The sequence below is a fragment of the Sus scrofa genome, chromosome 2 (genome assembly GCF_054392235.1).
Source record: "Sus scrofa isolate SSC_HxYL_T2T_F1_AM1 chromosome 2, Sscrofa_HxYL_maternal_Yorkshire_Landrace_v2.0, whole genome shotgun sequence".
NCBI classification, from domain to species: domain Eukaryota; kingdom Metazoa; phylum Chordata; class Mammalia; order Artiodactyla; family Suidae; genus Sus; species Sus scrofa.
The window spans coordinates 61,095,684-61,120,052 of NC_139384.1; the positions used below are offsets into that span (position 1 = coordinate 61,095,684).

Here is a 24,369-nt window from a genome sequence, read left to right on the forward strand (position 1 = left end):
ACTGTTTCCTCTATGTTAAAGTTGCTTTTGATATCTGTGACTTGTTTCTGTCTTATAAATAAGTTATTTTCTACAGTTTTCACTAGATCCCACATTTAAGTGAAATCATAGGCCTTTGACTTATTTACCCAGTATGATCTTATTTTGCATTACAAAAGACATGAGTTTATTTTAACATTAGACTTCAGAATTCATCTAACCCTCATTCATTGAAACAATTTTTATTTATGAATTTCATCTTATCTCGGTACTTTTTTTTGGCCACTCTTGCCACATATGGGAGTTCCCTGGCTAGGGATCAAATCTATGCCACAGCAATGATCTAAGCTACTGCAGTGACAACACCAGACCCTTAACCCACTGAGACAAGAGAATTCTTCATCTTGCTACTTTTAATACCAAGGTGACACAAGGAACCTGAGTTCATTGGATCCAGACAAGAATTTCAATTTTATTTATGGTAAATTTCTAATTAAACACAGAGATTTCAGGCTAAATTTAATTAAAAATATAAAATAATTTTCTTAATTTTTTTCGTAAGTTATGACGCCTCAGTAGGAAGTAAAGGAACCTCTACTGGAGGCCTGGAAAATCATATGTGAAAAGTTTAATTTACATAGAATCATAATCACCTTGGTGTCCTGAAACTGCAAAAGACCATCTTTGTATTTAAACTTTGACCTGTAGTTTTGCCCATGGTCACAAGCATGTTCTTTTAATGCCTGAAAAGTATTGTTCATCTGCTAAGACACCCCACATCTCCCCTTCAGCTTCACAAGTGCTGCCACCACCTCCTTGTTCCTCAGGCTATAGATAAGGGGGTTCAGTAAAGGGGTGAGGATGTTGCTGAAAACAGAGAGAGCCTGGTCCTGCTCTGGACTATGGGAGGAAGTGAAAGTCATGTAAATGAATATATTTGGGCCAAAAAAGAGACTCACCACAGTTAGATGGGAAGAACAGGTGGCCAGGGTTTTTTTTCTGCCCTTAACAGAGTTCATATGGAGGACAGCAAGGAAGATGAGTGTATAGGAAACTATGATGAGACAGAATGGCAAAACAAGAAGTACAATGCTTGTAACCACCACCACTGACTGATACACAGATGTGTCTTCACAGGAAAGCTTAATGAGGACTGGAACCTCACAGAAAAAGTGGTGGATTTCCCTTGACCCACAGATGGGAAAGTGCATAGGGTAGACAGTATGGATAAATGAACCTATGGAGCCTCCAATCCAACATACAGCAATCATATGCAGACAAAACTTGGGGTTCATGATGATAGGATAATGCAGTGGGTTGCAGACAGCCACATAGCGGTCATAAGCCATGAGGGTCAGGATGAGACACTCTGACATTCCCAGCATCAGGAAAAAGAAACTCTGTGTTCCACAGCCAATCCATGATATGGTCTTTTTCCCTGTGAAAAAGTTAGAGGCCATCTTTGGGACAATGGTAGAAGTTAATGTCAAGTCAATGAGGGAGAGTTGACTGAGGAGAATGTACATGGGTGTATGGAGTCTAGAGTCACCCCAAATCAGGACAATCAGAAGTATGTTCCCCATGAAAGCTAGGATGTAGATCAAGATGATTATGGAGTTGAGCACAATGGAATGCTTAAACTCAGGAAAAAGTCCTGCAAGGATGAAATCAGTTGTCGCTGACTCATTTCCACCCCCCATGCTTCTAAAAGAAATGTAACAAGGCTGGAAAAAAAATCAAATGGATTAGAACAGTTGATGTTCAGCATCATATTGAAATGTAGTTCTAAAATTTTATATATTTTACTCCAAATTTGGACTCTCATAATATTTGTTATCAACTCATCAGAGGTACTTTGATACATATTGTTGAACAATTACCTCAGTGTGTGTTATTTAAACTGTATTTATAGTTTTAAAAAAATGATCACCCTCAGTGCCTCTTAGCCTGTATTGAGATCATCTCGCATTCCCTTTCCCCTTCTTCCCATCCTTCCTTCTTTCTTTCCTTTCTTCCTTTTTCTTATTTCTCCCTTCCTTCTTCTCTTTTTTCTTCCTTCCTTTTCTTTCTTTTTCTTTATTTTATTTTTATTTAGAGAATCATGTAACAATGATGGATATAATTTCTGCAGATATGAACCTCAAAATGTATGTATACATACTTATATTATGTACAGACATTTTAGGAAAACAGCATGCCCTATTGTTAGCATAATTTATTGCATAAAAGGCAGACAGAAATAAAATCATAATTCAATCACTAAACAGCTTTTCTAAAAACAGCAGGATAAATTCAAGAGACTATCTTGTTTACTGAGTTTAGGCACATCCTTGGATATAAAAGCTTTGAGTCTAAAAGTATAGTAATTTTCATTCTCAAATATTTTACTTAATATCATAATTGGCACTTACTCCATATGATTCTGGGTCTGATCAGACACATTATTTATATGATTTGTGAAGATAGTCTAATAGGAAGATAATTCTAATAACACTCCCCTAGACCTGAATCCTGGGAGGCCAACAGAATACAGATCTAAGGCTTTCAGATTTTTATTTTCCTTTTACAATGACAGTCACCAAAGTCTGACATTTGTGAGATTTAGCAATAACCATACTGATTCTCCACAGAATTTCCATTACCAGGAAATGTTCAAGATTCTTTTTTACAAGTATGGTATCTACCTTAAATTCTATTTATATCCAGTTACCTCTACCTCATGAAATTGCTGATAACTCCCAGACTTTCTGTGATCAGGCACACCTTCTCACTATGCAGCATTAGGTCTTTTTTTTTTGCATAGAAAATAAGTGCTATTGGCTCAATGTTGATGGAGAGTCATATATTTTAGAAATGAGCCCAGTGGCTATAATTCTATAATACTAGTTATAGTAATCTGGTTGGTATATCAGCTAAGATCTAACTTGATAGGTTGCTTAGTAATTTGCCATTGAGGGTCTAGAGACTTCTGTAGTGAATGACCTAGGGGAACACAATCCCCAGACTTTAATTAACTTTGATAGCCAACCAAAGTGAAATTTAGAAATTAATTGGTAAAAATTAAATACTTACTGTGGAAAAGATGTAGATATTTTTGCAAATGTTTTCAGATAATAAGCCACAGCGTAAATGACAAAGTTCCATCAGGGACATGCAATCTGCCCTATACTAGACTTCAAAAAATAGAAAGATGTTAAATATGCAATATCATCACTTTTAACTCCCCATCAAAAATTTTATTTAATTTGTGTATGATTCTATTCTGCCAATATGTCTTATAAAGAATTTTATAGCACCTTCCTCATAAATATAGCTTTATTTTAAATAAATATAGCTTTATTTTTAACATACTGACGTAATTAAATTTGAGGTCAGATAGATCTAAATTAAGCTCATCTCTCCAACTTTTTGACTGTAAGTTTCATTGAAATCACTCAGATTTCTGAGTTTTAATTATGTTGTCTGTAAATATAGGCATGGTAATTCTGTCTTACTGGGTTGTGCTTTATATAATACATTTGAATTAAAAATTTTTGAAGTCCTTTGTAATGTTCCTCAGTGAGTCAATATGATATACTCTCTTGGTTAGTCATTACCTGGTTCTGAGGGAAGGTTTCCTTTGTATACTTTTAGACCAAGAGATAGCTCAGGAGAACAAATGCTCCCTTTATCTAAAAGCAGTCTGATGGACCATGACTGAATATTTTGTATGCCAAAAACTATTTGTAAAATAATCATGAAAACCCAGTTGTTTTTAAATAAATCTATTCAGTCAATCCCTTAAAAATTAACAGAGAATTGTCAAAGTAAATTTTAAAAAATCAGGCAATTATATTGCAGAAAAAAATTCAGAGAGGCATTCTCATCATGGCTCAGAGGAACAAACCCATAAGGATGACAGTTCCATCCCTGGCTTCAGTAGTGTAAAGGATCTGACATTGCTGTGTGTTGTGGTGTGGGTTGCAGACATGATTCAGATCCCGCTTTGTTGTGGCTGTGGCTATGGCATGCAGCTGCAGCATTAATTTGATCCCTAACCTAGGAACTTCCATATGTCCCAGGTTAAGCCCTAAAAAGACAAAAAAAAAAAGAAAGAAAAAGAAAAAAATCAGAAATAGTGATGTACCTTAGTAAAAAGAAGTACCTTTGTTCTAAATATTTTCAGCTCCTTCATCACACACACAATTATCAAAAGAGTTGGAAATAATTTATCATTTTATTTTTTATTAATGAAAATGCAATAACAAAGCAAATTTTTGGAAAATCAACTATTTGTATATAAATGTATAAATTAATAAGTGTTTGATTTGTATATGCTGTGTGAACAGACATACCATAAACTGCTCATTGGATTTTCGAGCAAGATTTCTGCCTTGTTATATTGTATTACTTCCCTGTGTACATGCTTATACTTTCATGTCATAATGCAGCTTTTTGAACAAAGATAACATTGATTCATTTTTATATCATCTACATTTACAATCAAAAAACTACCAGCAAATATGGCCTGCTGGCTATGTTTGTGTGGCCCATGAGCTAAGAAAATTATGTGAAATTCAAATTTCAGTGTCCATAGCTAGGTTTTATTAGAAAACATTTTTTATTAATTTACAGCTATAGCTGGTTCTATACCTGCAGAGTTGACTAGTTTTTAGTTTGCAATTAGATTCATTTTATAATTAGATATAGTTATATAACTAGCACTGCAGTTAATATATAGAACATTCCCCTCATCTGACAATCATTGCCTTGTGTCCAGTTAATCATCATCCCTCATAAGTAACCACTCTTCTGATTTCTATCACTTCAACTTTATAGGGATAATATAGTGTCTGATGTCTGGCTTTTGGTTTTCAACATTTTTTTTTGGATTCAGTCATTTGTATGTATCAATACTTTGTTCCTTTTTATTACTGAGTAGTATCCCATAGTATAAATGTAATATACTTGTGGATGGTCATTTTGATCATTTCTTACCTTCAGCTGTTTTCATTAAAGCTATTAACATTTTCTGCAAGTCTTTTGGTGGACATATTTTCCTTTTTCTTGAGTATATAGCTGGGAGTGGATTTGGATAGAAAATAATACCTTATAAAGCTAAGTATACATCTATCCAGAGTCAATTAGTTTCTTCATACTGGTATATTTTCTTTTCTTTTCTTTTTTTTAATTATTAAAGCATAGTTGATTTACAAACTTCTTTCAATTTCTGCTGTAGGCAAAGTGACCCAGCCACCCATACACATATGTTCCTTTTTTTTCATTTTCCATAATGTTCTAACACAAGAGACCAGACAGTTTCCTGTGCTGTACACCATAACCCCCATCACTCATCCATTCTAAGTGTAAAAGTCTGTATCTACAAACCCCAAACTCCCTGTCTGTCCCCCTCAGAGACCATATGGTCCACAAAGCCTAAAATACTAAATACCTGCCCCCCCAAAATTTGATCTATTTCTGGTCTTTGCTATTTTATACTTTACAAGTTTTAAATAATGGTTTTATGGATATGAAACATGATAGAATATTATATTTAATTTTATTCTTTCAAAGTTAAAAGGATAAGTAGGCTAGCGGTATTTCCTGGAACACTCTCATTCTGAGTGTGATATCTTTTTATGGATGAAATAACAAGCTAGTATTTGCATGTAGCATTAATCTTGCAAAAGTGTTCTTTTTTTATTACCCCAATACATTATTTTTTTTCTACTGTACAGCATGGTAACCCAGTTACACACATATGCATATATTCTTTTTTCTCACATTATCATGCTCCATCATAAGTGACTAGACATAGTTCTCAGTGATCACATCTTCCTAATTTCCTGCTGTGTACCACTAGGAACTATGTCTAGTCACTTAGGACAGAGCATGATAATGTGTAGAAAAAGAATGTATACATATATGTGTAACTGGGCCATCATGCTGTACAGTAGAAAGATATCACTCATATCTGGTATCTAATATACAGCACAAATGGACCTTTCCACAGAAAAGAAAACCATGGACTTGGAGAATAGACAGGGAGAGGGGGAGGGAGTGGGAGGAATTGGGAACTTGGGGTCAATGGAGGCAAACTATTGCTCATGAAATGGATTTACAATGAGATCCTGCTGTGTAGCACTGAAAACTATGTCTAGATACTTACAACACAGCACAACAATGAGAGAAAAAATTACATATACATGTATGTGTAACTGGGTCCCCATGCTGTACAGTAAGAAAAAAGTGTATTGGGGGAAATAACAATAAAAAATAAATTTTAAAAAGAGGAAGATGTGGTACATATACATGATGGATTATTACACAGCCATTAAAAGGAAGGAAATACTGGCATTTTTAGCAACATGGATGGACCTAGAAATTATCATGCTAAGTGAAGTCAGTCAGACAATGAGACACCAACATCAAATGCTTTCACTGACATGTGGAATCTGAAAAAGGACACAATGAACTTTTTTGCAGAACAGATACTGACTCACAGACTTTTAAAAACTTATGGTTTCCAAAGGAGACAGGTTGGGGGGTGGGGGGAAGCACTGAGGTTGTGTGATGGAAATCCTATAAAATTGGATTGTGATGATCATTGTACAACTATAAATGTAATAAATTCATTGAGTAATAAAAAAAGAAAATAAAAAAGAGATATTCTAACATCTCAAAAAAAAGATGTGGTGTATGTACACAGTGGAATACTACTCAGCCCTAAAAATTAACAAAATAATGCCATTTGCAGCAACATGGATGGAACTAGAGACTCATACTGAGTGAAGAAAGTCAGAAAAAGAAAGACAAATACCATATGATATCACTTATATGTGTAATCTAATATACAGCACAGAAGTGTTATTTTTAATCCCTATCAATAAGGAAGGTCAAAAACTGTTCAATTACTATGTGGGCAGTATGGAGAAGCACATGTTAATTTTTAATAGTTCATAGGGTAATGTTATAACTCACCAGTTGTTGCTACACGTGAGAGATGAATATACGAAAGGATTAATAGCGAGACTACATGTCAAAATAGAACTGTTACAAACTTCTATAGCTAGCCTAGAAAGCCTACCTACTCCATATAGTTACCAGTTTAAGAGATCAAATGATAATCCAATAGCAATTGGCCAAAACCAGCCAAGAGCTGATAAAGAATTTATCAGTATCAGTTTTTGTGCTCATTTAAAGAAAATCATGGACTTGGAGAATAGACTTGTGGTTGCCAAGGGGGAGGGGGAGGGAATGGGATGGGTGGGGTGCTTGGGGTTAATATTGTCTTTGGAATGGATTAGCAATGAGATCCTGCTATGTAGCACTGGGAACTATGTCTAGTCACTTATGATGGAGCATGACAATGTGAGAGAAAATAATGTATACATGTATGTGTAACTGGGTCACCATGCTGTACAGTAGGAAAAAAAATAAACTATTGGGGAAATAAATTTAAAACAGACAAAAAAAATTGAAAGAGGCCAAATATCCTCTCCTAATCAATGACACAGGACACCATGTGTCCTGTCTCCTTGAAACTTCTTTTTTCAAAAATATATTGGCTACATTTATCCTATGCCTGAGGATTCCTATTATGTTTTGGCCAATTTATACCTCCATTATTCCATGCTCTATCAATGTGAGGAGGGTAGTGGAAGCAGTCTACCCAGCAAGAATACGCTTTGCTTCTTGTTAGTTTGGAAACTGTCACATGATTTCTTACTGCCTGGGACACTCATAAATATGCACTGAAGGAAAAAAATCACCCTTTTAAAGTCAAGTTCTAGTATATCTGGAAGCTGATGAATCTATAATAGGTATTCCTTAATTCATTTAATAGATATTTATACAGTGCTTACTATGTTCTATGTATCAGATTCTTTTGGGGATACAGAAGTGAACAAAAAAGAAAAATCCCTGCCCTGATGGGGCTTACTTTGTGGTGATATACATGATTAATAAAAAAAACAATGCTGTATCAGATGGTAATAATTAGCAAGAAGGAAAAATTGATGGGAAAGAGAGATGTAAAATAATGGAAAAGGACTAAAATTTTTTTAATGTCATACTGCATTTATTTATTTATTTATTTTGTAATGATCATAACAATCTTATTTCACAGGATTTCCATCCCACAGCCCAAGCACATCCCATCCCCCAAACTGTCTCCTTTGGAGACCATAACTTTTTCAAAGTCTGTGAGTCAGTATCTGTTCTGCAAAGAAGTTCAGTCTGTCCTTTTTTCAGATTCCACATGTCAGTGAAAGCATTTGATGTTGGTGTCTCATTGTATGGCTGACTTCGCTTAGCATGATAATTTCTAGGTCCATCCATGTTTCTAAAAATGCTGGTATTTCATTCCTTTTAATGGCTAATAGTCCATTGTGTATATGTGCCAGGACTAAAATTTTTAAAATGGTGATCTTTTGAATAAATACATAGCATAAGAGTAAGTGATGGGAAGAGCATTCTAGCCTAAGGAAACAAGGAAGGAAGCAGTAGGTTGGTGTTATATGTTTAATTAGTTTTGTGTTCGCTGTAGCTGAAGTGGAGCAAAGGAGAGAGGAATAATAGGAGATGACATTAGAGGACTAACAAGATGTGGATTGGATGCTAATAAATCAAAAAAATTCAGTTGAGTAAAAATATGAAATAAAATCAATATATAATTATTACTTAGCAGTGTCAGAAATAAATGTGTCTTTGACTCAACAAAAAAAACATCATTAACATGGAGAAAACAGTTCTTCCGGGAGAAAATGTATGCCCACTCCTTTGTTTTATTCTCAGAACAAGCATACTCTGTCCAAAATTACAATAAGCAGTCATAGCTTTCTCTGACTATATGATGATAAAAAAGAGTCACTTTTATGAGTGGATTAGGAAAAAGAGTGTATACACTTCCATCTATTTACTACAAAAGCCCTTCTCTCCAAAGGCTTCTATGAAATAAATTCTTTACTAAACTCAATTATTTTGTTTTAAACACAATAAGGTGACTAGAGATTCAATGACTCATTCCTAAAAAAATCTATGTTCCTGAACAGAAATTATGTGTAGATGAAGAAAGATGCAAGCTAGGAACTTTGATTTCCACACTGAAACTAGATTTATGGCAGTTATATTTTTTAAACTTTGATATGAGCTTCTTCCTCAGGACCTTTCTCAGAACCCCAACCACCTCTTTGTTCCTCAGGCTATATATAAGGGGGTTCAGCATGGGAGTAAGTATAGTGTAGAACACGGAAATACTTTGATCCAATGCTGGGGTGTGGAAGGAAACAGGTGCCATGTACACTACTATACCTGGCCCCAGGTAGAGACTCACCACAGTCAGGTGAGAAGAGCATGTTGCAAGTGCTTTGTTCCTCGCCACAGGAGAGTGCATTTTGAGAACGTTGAAGAAGATTTGAATGTAGGAGGCCATTATGAGGCTAAAGGGGATGAGAATAAATGCAAACATTACCATCTCATAATCTGAAGTGTCTTCATAGGATAGCTTCAGAATGGCTGGAATCTCACAGAAGTGATTTATCTCTTTCAGACCACAGACAGGGAAACTCATGGTGTAGATGGTTTGAATGAGTGAATTTAGAGCACCCCCAGTCCATTATGCCACTGCCATCAGCCAGTAAACCTTAGAATTCATGATGATTGTGTAGAGTAGGGGATTACAAACAGCTACAAATCAGTCATAAGACCTAAGGGTTAGAAGGATACACTCAGCACCACCTAGATTCAGGCAGAAGAACATTTGGATTCCACAGCCAGTGGAAGAGATTCTATGCTTCCCTAAAGAATGGTTGATGAGGAGTTCCCGTCGTGGCACAGTGGTTAATGAATCCGACTAGGAACCATGAGGTGGTGAGTTCCATCCCTGCCCTTGCTCAGTGGGTTAAGGATCTGGCATTGCCGTGAGCTGTGATGTAGGTTGCAGGTGGCTTGGATCCTGCATTGCTGTGGCTCTGGCGTAGGCCGGAAGCTACAGCTCTGATTCAACTCCTGGCCTGGGAACCTCCATATGCCACAGGAAGCAGCCCTAGAAAAGACAAAAATAATAATAATAATGGTTGATGACCATGTTAGGAACTGAGCTGGAGATGTAGAACAAGTAGATAAGGGAGAGCTGGCTGAGTAAGAAATACATGGGGGTATGGATGTGGACATCCACCCAGATCAGGGAAATAAGAGTGGAGTTCCCTGTGAGGGCAATGAGGTAGATCAGAAGGATGAGGTAGACTAGGAGGCTGGCATATTGAAACTCAGGGAAGAGGCCCAAGAGGATGAAATGTGTAGTAGATATGTTATTTCTCTTTGCCATATCTCAGCCTCTTCTGTGGCAGCTGATGTGTGATGAGAGAAAAACATAAGCCATCTGTTAAGTCCTATGGACAGTTTTGAGCCTTTATTTTAGACTAGCTTTTTTCCACATCCATTCTTTCTATATCGTAGCAAAACAAAATGGTATTTAAAACATCTTGGGGAGCTTATAAGTTGGTGAACATGTGGAGAAATGGGGAGAGTGGTGCACTCAGGGCATGGAACCTCCATGCCTCACCTAATATACCATGCCCTACACATTTCTTCCATATGGATATTCATTTGTATCTTTTATTATATCATTTTATGATAACCCTGTAATCTAGTGAAAAAGATACAAAGTCTTAAACTTGTTGTTTTATAAATACTAAATGCTGATAATTTTACTCCATTATTTAAAAACTTCTTCATATCTAAATGGTTATAGACTTAAAAACCCATTATTTGAAATTTCCTGAGAAAATGAGTCTCCATATTCGGGTCCCCTTTGTTTTTGACTTATCAATGGGGTCATTTCCCCAAGTATCTCAAGGAGATCCTCTCTTCTGTCTATATCATTTCCTTTGTCAATCTTTTACATTCCCTGCAGAACCAAATACATGTTATACACGGCAAAATTAAAATGTGGTGCCCTTTATTCAAAATTATTAAAAATTTCAAGATAGCAATATCAGAGCATTAAATCATACATGGGATACTCCTAAGTCTAGGACACTGTATGGGGGCATGAATTAATAAAATGGTCCTGATTCCGTGGGTTCAAACTCTCAGGACAACATATTAACCTGTCTCTTCTAAGCTCATTTCTGTATTTCTAACAGATTCTTAAACACCTTCACCACATGTCCTGACAACTCTTCCAATGCATCAGACCAAAATTGAACTCAACTCCCATCTCTTACTAACTGATTATTCCTGCCTTCATCTTGCCTTTAACACAAACATTCAGGCTTATAACCTTGAGACAAACTTTGATTGTTACCTTATATAGTTAATTAGGTACTTAGCCCAGCCATATTAAACTATCAGTATTTCTCAGCCTCCGCCTTTACAAATCTATTATTTCATTCAATTCTAAGTTTTCAGTGTCCCTTCTCCCGACTCTCTGGTCTCTTTCCCCTTAAAATTAAAATCATCCTAAAGCATAGATCTCATTAAGTCACTCTCCAGGGCAAATTTTGAAATTCTTTTTATAAATTAGTGAGTCAAGCTCAATACCACTTATAGTAGTGTTTAAATATTCAACAAATTACTCACTAATTTACCTGGTTAATTGTTTTTATATTTCAATTAATGTCTTTCCTCATAATAATTTAAACCATAGTCTTATGATAAGTCATGTCTGTCTTTCCATTTCCATGAATTTACTTGTATAATTTTCCTTTTATTTAGACCAAGCTCCCTCTGGTACAATCTGTATCAAACACTTCCCATCATTCTATTAGTGATCACATGTCAGCCCCTTTCCAAAGTTTTCTCAGAACTCTCTTCATCCCCTACCAGATCAAAAAGTGATCTCTTCTTCATCCAAATTTTGCCAGCACATATTACTCTGTTCTACCAGGATACATAACAGATTTACCTCTCTTTTAAATATGTCATTTCCTTTGAATTGGAACACTTGTAATAGAGAAGTAACTTTGATATATGTATTTAATTATCCCCTAAATAGTGCTCCTTCAGTACAATTTTATAGAATGGATCATAAAATGAATGAGTGTACTAAAAAGTGTTGGAATGTGGACATTATATCCCTGCTATTATTCACTTTTGCAAACACATAAAAATGAAAGATTACTTTGACAAATTCAATGGTCAAGTGTTATATCTGCCTACTGTTGAAGATTATCCAAATCTAGAGTTAAAATAATTCATGAAAAAAAGAGTTGAATAAGGATTGGGAGAAGAAAAGTAGGAGATGCAAATGAATGTAAAAGAAATAAAACAAGAGGAAGAGGAGGAGGAAAAAATAATAGAGAAAGTAAAGGAGAAAGAAGAGAAAAAAGTCAACTAAAATGTCCAATTGTATTCTTTTGAGATTATCAGCACTTACTGTAGAGATTAGTATTATGAAAACCCTGTGAACTACATCAAAGACCTCTAAGGACCTGGGTCTTTCTAATCACTCACCAGTAATAATTTATTTGAATCAATAAACATTTTTTTTTATTTTAACCATCTGTCCTTATGTGTCTTTGTCATAATCAAAGTGTAGTTTGTGAGAAATGTGTTTATTCTAATATATATTATAGCAAATTAGTTTTCAGGAATCTAAGATTTTTCTCTGGGAGTTCCTGTTATGGCTCAGATAGTAATGAACCTGACTAGGATCCATGAGGATGTGGGTTCAATTCCTGGCCTCATTCAGTGGGCTAAGGATCCGGTATTGCCATGAGTTGTGGTGGTCGCAGATGCAGTTCAGATCTGGCATTGCTGGGGCTATGGTGTAGGCCAGCATCTAAAGCTCCAATTTGACCGTAACCTGGGAACTTCTATGTGCCATGGGCATGGTCCAAAAAAGCAAAAAAAAAAATCACTTATCAAACATTAAGTAGAACCTACTAAATATGCCACAAATATTCATACAAGAAATAGCTTCAGATAAACAACAAGCTTCTACTGTATAGAACAGGAAGCTATATTCAGTATCCTATGGTAAACCATAATGGAAAAGAATATTTTTAAAAGAATATATATACTGAGACAGTATATATGTATATCTGAATCAATTTGGTGTGTGGCAGAAATTAACACAACATTGTAAATCAAATATACTTTAATAATTTTAAAATAAAGAGATATGATCATAATATTAATACTATTTCCATTTTTGCTAAAGTAAAACAAGTTTCCATACAGCTATCAAGGAGCAGAGTCAAGTTTCAAAGCAGGACCCTGGGCAGCTTTACAGCCAGGATCTACTGCATCTCAAATACCCCAGAGCTCAGGGATGTTTTCCTTCTTATTAATTGATTTCACAAGGGCATGCAATGAGTAGGGACACCTGAGTGCTGCAAACAAGAGGATAAGAAATTGAGGTGCTGGAAAGGTGAAGTGTGCTACAGATTGGTTAGAAATAGCATAGATATCAATAGTCTTGTTGGCAGAGCAGAAAGAATGGTGCCAATGGACCCAACAGGAAAATATTGGAGAGGCTGCAGAAATGTTGATAAGGGGCCTTGATAGATGGTTGAAAAAAGGAGTGATTGCATCTGATAATGTAAGGAATCATTAGTTACATAATATTCATAAGGAAATTAACACCATTTAAGCAGTCCTTCTTGATATATTATTATTCTCACCTTTTAAAAATTTAATTTCTATTTATGTATCTGTCTCCACCACTAGACCATGAGTTCCTTGAGTGCTGCTACAATGTTTCATTTATCTTGATACTTAGTATTACTCCTGGAGCATATAATGTGCTATCAAATGACTGAAGAATGAATAAACCACAACTCTATAAAGAAAATAACATTATTATCTCTACTTTTCAGACAAGGAAACTGATGTTGAAAGATTCAGAGATTTGTCCAAGTTTTCAACAAGAATGTGACATACACTGAGTCCCTAGTCTGTTATGTTTCATCTGTATGTCCAGAACATTGAACAGGTAATGAGAACACCAGGAGTGTGGCCCAAAGTTTGTTTGTGCTGGCAAGATCTCACATAACTCATTTGTTGCTCTGCTACAAAAAGAGACAAAGTAAATGATCATCTTTTAGAGATTTAATTATTTTTAAATTTTCTTTATTACTCAATGAATTTATCATATCTGTAGTTGTATAACGATCATAACAATCCAGTTTCATAGGATTTCCATCCCGCAACCCAAGCACATCTCCCCATCCCCCAAACTGTCTCCTCCAGAGACCATAAGTTTTCAATGTCTGTGAGTCAGCATCTGTTCCGCAAAGAAGTTTCGTCTGTCCTTTTTGCAGATTCCACATGTCAGTGAAAGCATTTGATGTTGGTGTCTTATTATGATAATTTCTAGGTCCATACATGTTGCTAAAAATGCTGGTATTTCATTCCTTTTAACGGCTGAGTAATATTCCATTGTGTATATGTACCACACCTTCTTGATCCACTCCTCTGTCGACGGATGTTTAGGTTGTTTATATGTCTTGGCTATTGAAAAGAGTGCTGCAATGAACATCAGAGTACATGTGTCTTTGCGAGTCATGGTTTTCTCTGGATAGGTGCCCAGGAGTGGGATGGCTGGATCAAATGGTAGTTCTATGTTTAGTTTTCTGAGGAATCTCCAGACTGTTTTCCACAGTGGTTGCACCAATTTACAATCCCACCAACAGTGTACTAGTGTTCCTTTTTCTCCACACCCTCTCCAGCACAAGTTGTTTGTAGACTTTTTTGATGCTGGCCATTCTGGCTAGTGTAAGGGGGTACCTCATAGTGGTTTTGATTTGCATTTCTCTAATAATGAGTGATGTTGAACATCTTTTCATGTGTTTTTTGGCCATCTGTATGTCTTCTTTGGGGAATTGTCTGTTTAGATCTTCTGCCCATTTTTTATGGGGTGGTTTGTATTTTTGGTATGGAGCTACAGAAAGTGTTTATAAATTTTGGAGATTAATCCCTTGTCAGTTGATTAACTTGCAAATATTTTCTCGCACTCTGTGGGTTATCTTTTCATTTTATTTAGGGTTTCCTTTGCTGTGCAGAAACTTTTAAGTTTGATTAGGTCCCATTTGTTTATTTTCGTTTTTATTGTCAATACTCTAAGAAGTGGATCTGAGAAGAAGTTGCTGTCCTTTATGTCAGAGAGTGTTTGGTCTATGTTTTCCTCTAAGAGTTTTATAGTGTCTGTTCTTATATCTAGGTTTTTAATCCATTTTGAGTTTGATTTCATTCTTTTCCATGTGGCTGTCCAGTTTTCCCAGCACCACTTATTGAACAAGCTGTCCTTTCTCTATTGTATATTCTTGCCTCCTTCGCCATAGATTAGTTGGATGTAGGTGTTTGGCTTTAATTCTGGGCTTTCTATCCTGTTCCACTGATCTATATATATGTCTATTGTGCCAATACCATATGGTATTGATGACTATAGGAAGGCGATAACATACCTGAAAAACATGGCAACCACATATCAAATTGAAACAACACATTCACAAAAACTAAAAAAAAAAAGAGATATAAGCATGAAATAAAGGGAAATCATCCAACCAAAAATGAAAAAAACAAAAGAGGAACATAGAATCACCTGGAAAACAAGGTTCAAAAAAGGCAATAAAAACATATTTATCAATAGTTACCTTAAATTTAAGTCAATGGACTGAATCCTCCAATCAAAAGATATAGAGTGGCAGACTGGATTACAAAAATGGACCCTACAATATATTGAAAAGTGAGGGGATGGAAAGAGATATTTCATGTGAATAGAAAGACAGGAATGCAGGAGTTGCAGTACTCATATCAGGCAAAATAGATTTTCAAATGAAGGCCATAAAGTAAGACAAAAATGACACTATTTAATGATAAAATTATCCATTTGAGATGAGTATATTACATTCATAAATATAAATGCCCCTAATATAGGAGCACCCAAATACTTACAACAAATACCAACAGATATAAAAGGAGAAATTAATCATAATACAACAATATTAGAAGATTTAATACCCAACTCATATCAATGGACAGATCCTCTAAACAGAACATCAATAAGTTAACAGATATACTAAATGACCTAATAGAAAAGTTATACTTCATTGACATTTTCAAGACATTACATACAAAAAAAAATCAGAATATACATTCTTTTCAAAGGCCATTGGAATATTCTCAACAATAAACCACATACTCGGGCACAAAACTAGCCTCAAAAAATTTAAGAGTATAGAAATTATTTCAAGTATCCTCTCTGACAATGGTAGCATGAAACTAGAAATCAACCACAGGGAAAGAAATGAGGAAAAAAACTGACAAAACAACATGTACTAAAAAAACACCAATCGGTCAATGAGGAAATCAAAAGATAAATTAAAAAATAACCTGAGAAAAATGACAATGAAAATACAACCATTCAAAAATCTATGGAATTCCACAAAAGCAGTGCTTAGTGGGAAATTCATAGTGACACAGGCCTTCCTCAAAAAAAAAAAGAAAGAAAAAAAATCTCCAATTGACAATTTAACTGACCACTTAAAAGAATAAGAAGAACAAATGAAATCTAAAGTCAGCAGAAGGAAGAAAATCATAAAGATCAGAGAGGAAACCAATGAAATAGCAAGTCAAAAAAGTAAAAAAAAATTAAAAAACAAGAGCTGGTTATTAGAAAGGGGAAAAAAATTGAAAAACCTCTGGCCAGATTCAACAGGAAGAGGAGAGAAAGAACACATATAAACAAAAAAAGAAATTAAAGGCAAAATCTTAATGGATACTTCAGAAATACAAAAGAGAGAGAGAGAGAGAGAGAGAGAGAGAGAGAAAATACTATGAGCAGTTATATGCCAACAAATTTGACAACCTAGAAGAAATTGGCCAATTTCTAGAGACATACAGTCTTCCAAAACTGAATCAAAAAGAAATAGATCAATTGAACAGACTGATCCCTGAAAATTAAACTGAATATATAATTAAAATACTCCCTACAAACAAAAGTCCTGGACCAGATAGCTTCACAGGTGAATTCTACCAAACATACAAAGAAGAATTTATATTCATCCTTCTTAAATTTTGCAAAAGGTTGGAGAATCAGGAAAAATCCCAGAGACAGTCTATGAAGCCACCATCACCCTAATACCAAAACCAAACAAAGACACTACCAAAAAGGAAAATTATATACCAATATCCATTATGAATATAGACACAAAAATTCTCAACCAAATTTTAGCCAACCAAATCCAACAACATATAAAAAATTGATACACCATAACCAAGTGGGATTCATCCCATGTTCACAAGGGTTGTTCAACATATGCAAATAAATCAACATCATACAGCACATTAACAAAAGAAAGGTCAAAAACCACATGATCACCTCAATGGATGCAGAAAAATCATTTGACAAAATCCAACATCCATTCGTGATTTTAAGAAAACTCTTACCAAAGTGGGTAAAGAGGGAACATAACATAATAAAAGCCATTTATGACAAACCCACAGCCAATAAAATACTCAATAGAGAAAAGATGAAAAATTTCTCACTAAAATCTGCAACAAGACAAAGATCCCCACACTCACCACATTTATTCAAAACAGCATTGGAACTCCTAGCCACAGCAACCAGATGAACCAAATATATAAAATATATTCAAATTGGAATAAAAGAGGTAAAATTGTCACTTTACACAGATATGATACTATGTCTAGAAAACCCTAAGTCTCCACACAAAAATTACTCAAACTGATGAATGAATTCAGCAAAGTAGCAGGATACAAGATTATAATTCAGAAATTGGTTGCATTTCTGTATACTAATAATGCAATATTAGAAAAGGAATATAAAAGTACAAAACATTTTAAAATCATACCCCCAAAACTAAATACCTAGGAATAAATCTGACCAAGGAGGTGAAAACTTATATACTGAGAACTGTAAAACATTAATCAAGGAAATTAAAGAGGATTCAAAAAAATGGAAAGATATCCATGCTCCTAGATTGGAAGAATTAATATTTTTAAATGTCCATATTACACAAGAAATCTACAGAGTCAATGTGATGTCTATCAAATCACTCATGATTTTTTAATGATTTTTTTCATCATAGCTGGTTTACAGTGTTCTGTCAATTTTCTACTGTACAGAATGGTGACCCAGGTACACATTACATGTATGCATTCTTTTTTCTTACATGACATTTTTCACACAACTAGAACAAACAGTCCAAAAATTTATATGGAACCATAAATGACCCAGAATTGCCAAAGAAATCCTGAGGAACTCAAAATGGTTTAAAGATTGAACATAAGACAAGACACCATAAAACTCCTAGAAGAAAATACAGGCAAAACATTTTCCAACTTCCACTGTACAAATGTTTTTTTAGGTCAATCTTCCAAAGAAATAGAAATAAAATCAAAAGTAAAAGAATGGGACCTAATCAAACTTACAAGATTTTTCACAGAAAAGGAAACCATTAAAAAAAAAGACAACCTATAGAATGGGAGGAAACAGTTCAAATGACACAACTAATAAGGGCTTAATCTCCAAAATACACAAATGTCTCATACAACTCATCAGAAACAAAACCAACCAATCAATTGAAAAAAATGGGCCAAAGTCCTAAATAGACATTTCTCCAAAGAAGGCATATTGATGGCCAACAAGCGCCTGAAAAATGCTCCAATTTCTAATTATCTGAGAAATGCAATTCAAAACCAAAATGCGGTACCACCTCACATCACTCCACAATGGCCATCATTAATAAGTTTATAAATAACAAGTGCTGGAGAGGGTGTGAAGAAAAGGGAACCCTCCTACAATTTACATTTGGTACAACCACTATGGAGAACAGTATGGAGGTAGCCCAGAAAACTAAATATAGAACTACCATATGATTCAGCAATCCCACTTCTGGGCATATATCCAGACAAAACTTTCATTCAAAAAAGATACATGCACCCCTATGTTCATTGAAGCCCTATTCACAATATCCAAGACATGAAAACAACCTAATTGTTCAATGACAGATGAGTGGATTAAGAAGATGTGGTACATATACACTATGGAATACTACTCAGCCGTAAGAGAGAATAAAATAATGCCATTTGCAGCAACATGGAGGGAACTAGTGAATTCAGTAAGGAAGAGAAAGACAAATACTTTATGATATTGTTTATATCAGGAAATAAAACATGGCATAAATTAACTTATCTACAGAAAAAAAAAAACAAATTCATGGGCATGGAGGACAGATTTGTTGTTGCCGGGGTGGAGGGGGAGGGAGTGGGATGGACAGGGATTTTGTGGTTAGTATATTCAAACTGTTGTATTTGGAATGGATAAGAAATGAAGTCCTGCTGTATAGCATAGGGAACTATTTCTAATTACTTGTGATGGAACATGATGGAGGATATTATGAAAAAAGAATGTATATTAATATGTATGATTGGATCACTTTACTGTACAGCAGAAATTGACAGAACATTGTAAATCAACTGTAATAAAACAATTTTAAAAAAGAATATGAACATATAAACCACTCCCAAAAGTTCCATCCTCTTCCATCATCATCACTTCCTCCCTCTGCTTTCTGTCTACCTGTTCAGCAAATGCTAATTCATTTCTGTAATTAAAAATTATTTTCTTTTTCAAAAAAATTTAAATAAATGGAATAATAAAATATGTACTCTTTTTGTTTGATTTTTTTCACTTAGCATAGTTATTTTTAGATTTGTCTTTGTTTTTGAATATGTCTAATTAATTCCTTTATTGCTGAGATAGGATTCTATGGTAAAATATACCAACTTGACATTTTTATTACCAGTGTTTTGAAAACATTTGGTATTTATTTTTTGTTGGAATTTTAAATTATTTTTTATTTTTTTTATTACAGCTGGTTTACAGTGTTCTGTCAATTTTCTACTGTACAGCAAGGCGACCTAGTCACACATTCTTTTTTCTCACAATATCATGCTCCATAAGTGGCTAGTTGTAGTTCCCAGTGCTATACAGATCTCATTGCTTATCCATTCTAAAGGCAGTAGTTTCCATCTATTAACCCCAAATTCTTTCCATCCCATTCCCTTCTCCTCTTTTTTTTATTATTTTTTCAGGGGTTTGCTTTTTCTTTTCCATATGCAAGTAGTTCCTCTGCCTTTTCTTTTTGCTTTACTTTTCATTGGCTCTATGAAGTTAGGTGAAACTGTTCCCTATTGTGGTCTCAAAAGAGTGTTCCTATATGAGCATCCTTATACAGGCTCTGTGTATTCAATGCCTTTGGTGGGAGGGTTCATTTTGATGCATACCTAATCATGTCTTTGGGCATGCTTGTACCTATCACCTTGGTAATGGGTGTGACTGGATATGGGAGAGGTTAGAGTCAGTGAAGCATGTGAAGCAGGACATCTCTCTGCTCAGGGGCCATCATCAAATCACACAATCAAATAGGAAAGTGCACACATAACAAAGAAAGTAAAGGAGATGCTGTGTCAGGGGAGGGAGGGTCTAATCCTAAATTGCTGGAGCAGAAACCCTGGGGTTAGGGCTTAAGCTGGTTCTGTTTTCTTTATGTATGTTTTTGACTCTCCCCACATTGGGGCATTTGCTCCAATGGAAGGGTATGTTAAAGTAAGTGGGGTCCATGTGCATACAGAAGTACAACACTTTGCCTGTAGGAGCATCTGCAGCTTCGCTTACACCCAGAGCATGGTTGAATGTTTTCCCCAGTGGCCATTCAGATCCAGTGGCACAACTTGGTATGGATTGATCAGGGCTGGAACATTCACTGGGCTTGAGCTGGTGGTGAGGAAAAGTCTAGTTTAGTTTTCAGATATTGTAAATATAAGTATAAATGCTGATCTGGCTGTTCATCATTTCTTTCTTTCTTTGTGTTTAATATGAAACTTACTAACAAGAGCCATAAAGAGCACAGTGAAGAAAGGCTTATTTTTGATTTAAGATGTTGCAAACATAACCAATAATGCTGAGATGCCCTGCTGTGTTCAAGACCACGTTAAGCTGCATAAATAGCCATTTTTTCCAAAACCTCCAGAGCTTTTAATTTTATTTCACAATCCAACTGCAACTCAGTACTTTCCTCAGTACACCCACCACCTCTTTGTTCCTCGGGCTATATAAAGGTGTTCAGCATGGGGGTGAGAATTGTATAGGACATGGAGAGACCTTGATCCAATGCTGGGGTGTGGAAGGAGTCAGGTGTCATATACACCACTATGCCTGGATCCAGGTAGAGACTCACCACAATCAGATGAGAAGAACATGTGACTATGGCTTTGTTCCTCCCCTTCAGAGAGTTTATTCTCATAATGGTGAGGAAAATGCTAAGGTAGTAAGCTATAATGAGAGTGGTAGAAGAATAGTAAATACAGTGCTGATCACCATCACCACTAGATAGCTTGAGCTGTCCTCATAAGAGAGAATAAGACAGCTGGCATCTCACAGAAAAAGTGATTGATTTCCCTTTTCTCACAGATGGGGAATTTAGCACACCTGCAATTCAGGACCCAACAGTTATCTGTGAAAATATAATCATAGCTTCTTTTCATCTGCTAACATGAGGTCATATCGTTAAAACAGGAAAAAAAATTCTGGAGATCTTCTTGTTTTGCCTGTTGTTTTCCAGATAAATGCAATTTCAAATAATATGTGGCCAAGCTAAATCCCACATTTAGATATTTGATATCAGTATCAAATTAATCAGTTTCTGGTCTACTGATAACACTTATGTTGCTAGTACACAAAGGGCTTAAACTGAAATTACTATAGTTACTAAACAATTGAACATGAGAAAAAAACTATAGCCCTCCATTTTTGATTGTCCATGAGTTCATAGATTTACACATTTTCTTACCCTCTTGCCCAGCCATTTTGAGTGTAACAGTTTATGTTTAGCAATGGAATGGATCCAGACATTCATCATGGATATTATACTATAATATAAGGTGTAAATATTTAGCTCTCTGTCTTCTCATTGATTGTTGTCACTTTGTCAATATATAATCAATTTAGTTTACTGTAGCTGCAATGGTAGACATAACTGATTTTACTCATCTGAAGGCATTTGTCCGACTTATGAAGTTTCTGGTTGATGTGAACTAAACGTATTTCTGTTATACGTAATAGAAAGGCATAACGGAATCAGACAATTCTGATTATTTTGCCTTCATTAAGCATAGGAACAAATTGGGTTTTGCCACATGATAGTTATAGCTATCTTCTCAAGCTGATTCTTTCTCAGACGAATTCTCTCTTACTATCTAACTTTGTCCCTTTTCTAGGGACACTTTTCTCTACTCTTTCCATTTTTCTTCTGGATACTTCCCACCCATTCTTCAGAGATCCATGCTTCATGAAGCATTCCTCTGCCTTGCAGTGACTGAGTGCCATATCTGAGTCATGTCTATGTAGTAAACCATAGCTCATGGCAACGTTGGATCTACCTACTGAGAAGGGCCAGGTAATTGAATTCATGTCCTCATGGATACTAGTTACTGCTGAACCACAATTAGAACTCACTTTTGACCATTTTGGATAGAATATTTTTGTTGTTGAGTTGTATGCATTGTTTGTATATTTTGCAGATTTTGGCCTTGTCAATTGCATCATTTGCAAATATTTTCTCCCATTCAGTTTGTTGTATTTTCGTTTTTTGAATGGTTTCCTTTGCTATGCAAAGTTTTGAGGTTTATAATGTCCCATTGGTTTATTATGTCTTTTTTTTTTTTTTTTTTTTTTTTTTGCTTTTTGGGGCAGCACCCATGGGGTATGGCATATGGAGGTTCCCAGGCTAGGGTCAAATTGGAACTATAGCTGCCGGCCTACACCACAGCCACAGCAATGCAAGATCCAAGCCATGTCTGAGATCTACACCACAGATCACAGCAATGCCAGATCCTTAACCCACTGAAGGAGACCAGGGATCAAACCCACAACCTGATGGTTCCTAGTCAGATCTGTTTCTGCCACACCACAATGGAACTTTGGTTATTATGTCTTAATTGTCAGTGTTCTAGGAGGTGGATCAAACAAGATGTTGCTGTGATGTATTTCAAAGAGCATTCTATGTTTTCCTCTAGGAGTTTTATCCCACCTAAGTATTTGGACTTACCTTTAGGTATTTAATCAATTTTGTATTTATTTTTGTTTATGGTGTTAGGAGAACGTTCCAATTTCATTCTTTTACATGTAGCTGTCCAGTTTTCCCCGTATCATATATTGAAGAGACTATCTATCCTCCACTGTATGTTCTTGCTTCCTTTGTCACAGATTAGTTGACCATAGGTGTTTGGGTTTATTTCTGGATTTCTATCTTGTTCCATTGATCTATATTTCTCTTTTTATGCCAGTACCTTAATGTTTTGAAGACTGTAGCTTTGTAGTTGAGTCTGAAGTCAGGGATCCTGATTCCTCCAGCTGCATTTTTTTAACATTGCTTTGGCCGTTCATGTTCTTCTGTGCTTCCATTCAAATTTTAAAATATTTTTCCTAGTTCTGTGAAAAATGTCTTTGGTAATTTAATAGATATTGCATTAAATATGTTGATTGCTGTGGATAATATAGCCATTTTGACAATATTTATTCATCCAATCCAAGAGCATGCTATATGTTTCTGTTTCATTTGATTTCTTTCATCAACATCTTACAGTTTCAGAGTACAGATATTATGTCTGTTTATGTAGATATATTCCTAAGTATTTTATTATTTTGATGTGGTGGTAAATGGGATGGTCTCTCTTTCATTGTTAGTATATAGAAATGCTATGAATTTCTGTGTATTAATTTTTTTATCTTGCAACTTTACCAAATTCTTGATGAGCTCTAACAATTTTCTAGGATTGTCTTTAGGATACTCTAATAGTATTATGTCATCTGAAACAGTGATGGTTTTATTTCTTTTCCAATTTGAATTCCATTTATTTCTTTTTATTCTCTGATTTCTGTGGCTAGGACTTCCAAATCTATGTTGAATAACAGTGGTGAAAGTGGACATCCTTGTCTTATTACTGATCTTAGTGGAAATGCTTTTGGTTTTTTACCATTGAGAATGATGTTAGCTGTGGGTTTGTCATATATGACATTTATTATGTTGAGGTAGGTCCACTCTGTGCCTACCATCCAGTGAATTTTAATCAAAAATGGGTATTGAATTTTGTCAAAAGCTTTTTCTGCATCTATTTAGATAATCATATTGCTTTTAATTTTCAGTTTTTCATGTGGTTTATCACACTGTTTCATTTGCGAATATTGAAGAATCCTTGCATCCCTTGGAAAAATTGCACTTGGTCATGATGTGTGATCCTTTTAATATATAGTTGGATTTAGCTTGCTAGTATTTCATTGAGATTTTTTGCATCTATGTTCATCAATGATATTGGCCTATAATTTACTTTTCTGTGGTATCTTTGTCTGGTTTTGGTATCAGGGTAATGGTGACCTCATAG

General features: G+C 35.2%; 1 protein-coding gene and 1 pseudogene across 1 annotated transcript; both read right to left on the reverse strand.

The window, feature by feature from the left end:
* Positions 1 to 743: 743 nt before the first annotated feature.
* Positions 744 to 1,679, reverse strand: LOC100511681 (olfactory receptor 2L3-like). Its single transcript, XM_003123604.1, has one exon. The coding sequence runs from the start codon at positions 1,677 to 1,679 to the stop codon at positions 744 to 746; it is 936 nt and encodes a 311-aa protein (XP_003123652.1).
* Positions 1,680 to 8,995: 7,316 nt separating this feature from the next.
* Positions 8,996 to 10,285, reverse strand: LOC110259576 (olfactory receptor 2T27-like; annotated as a pseudogene).
* Between the last annotated feature and the right edge of the window lie 14,084 nt (positions 10,286 to 24,369).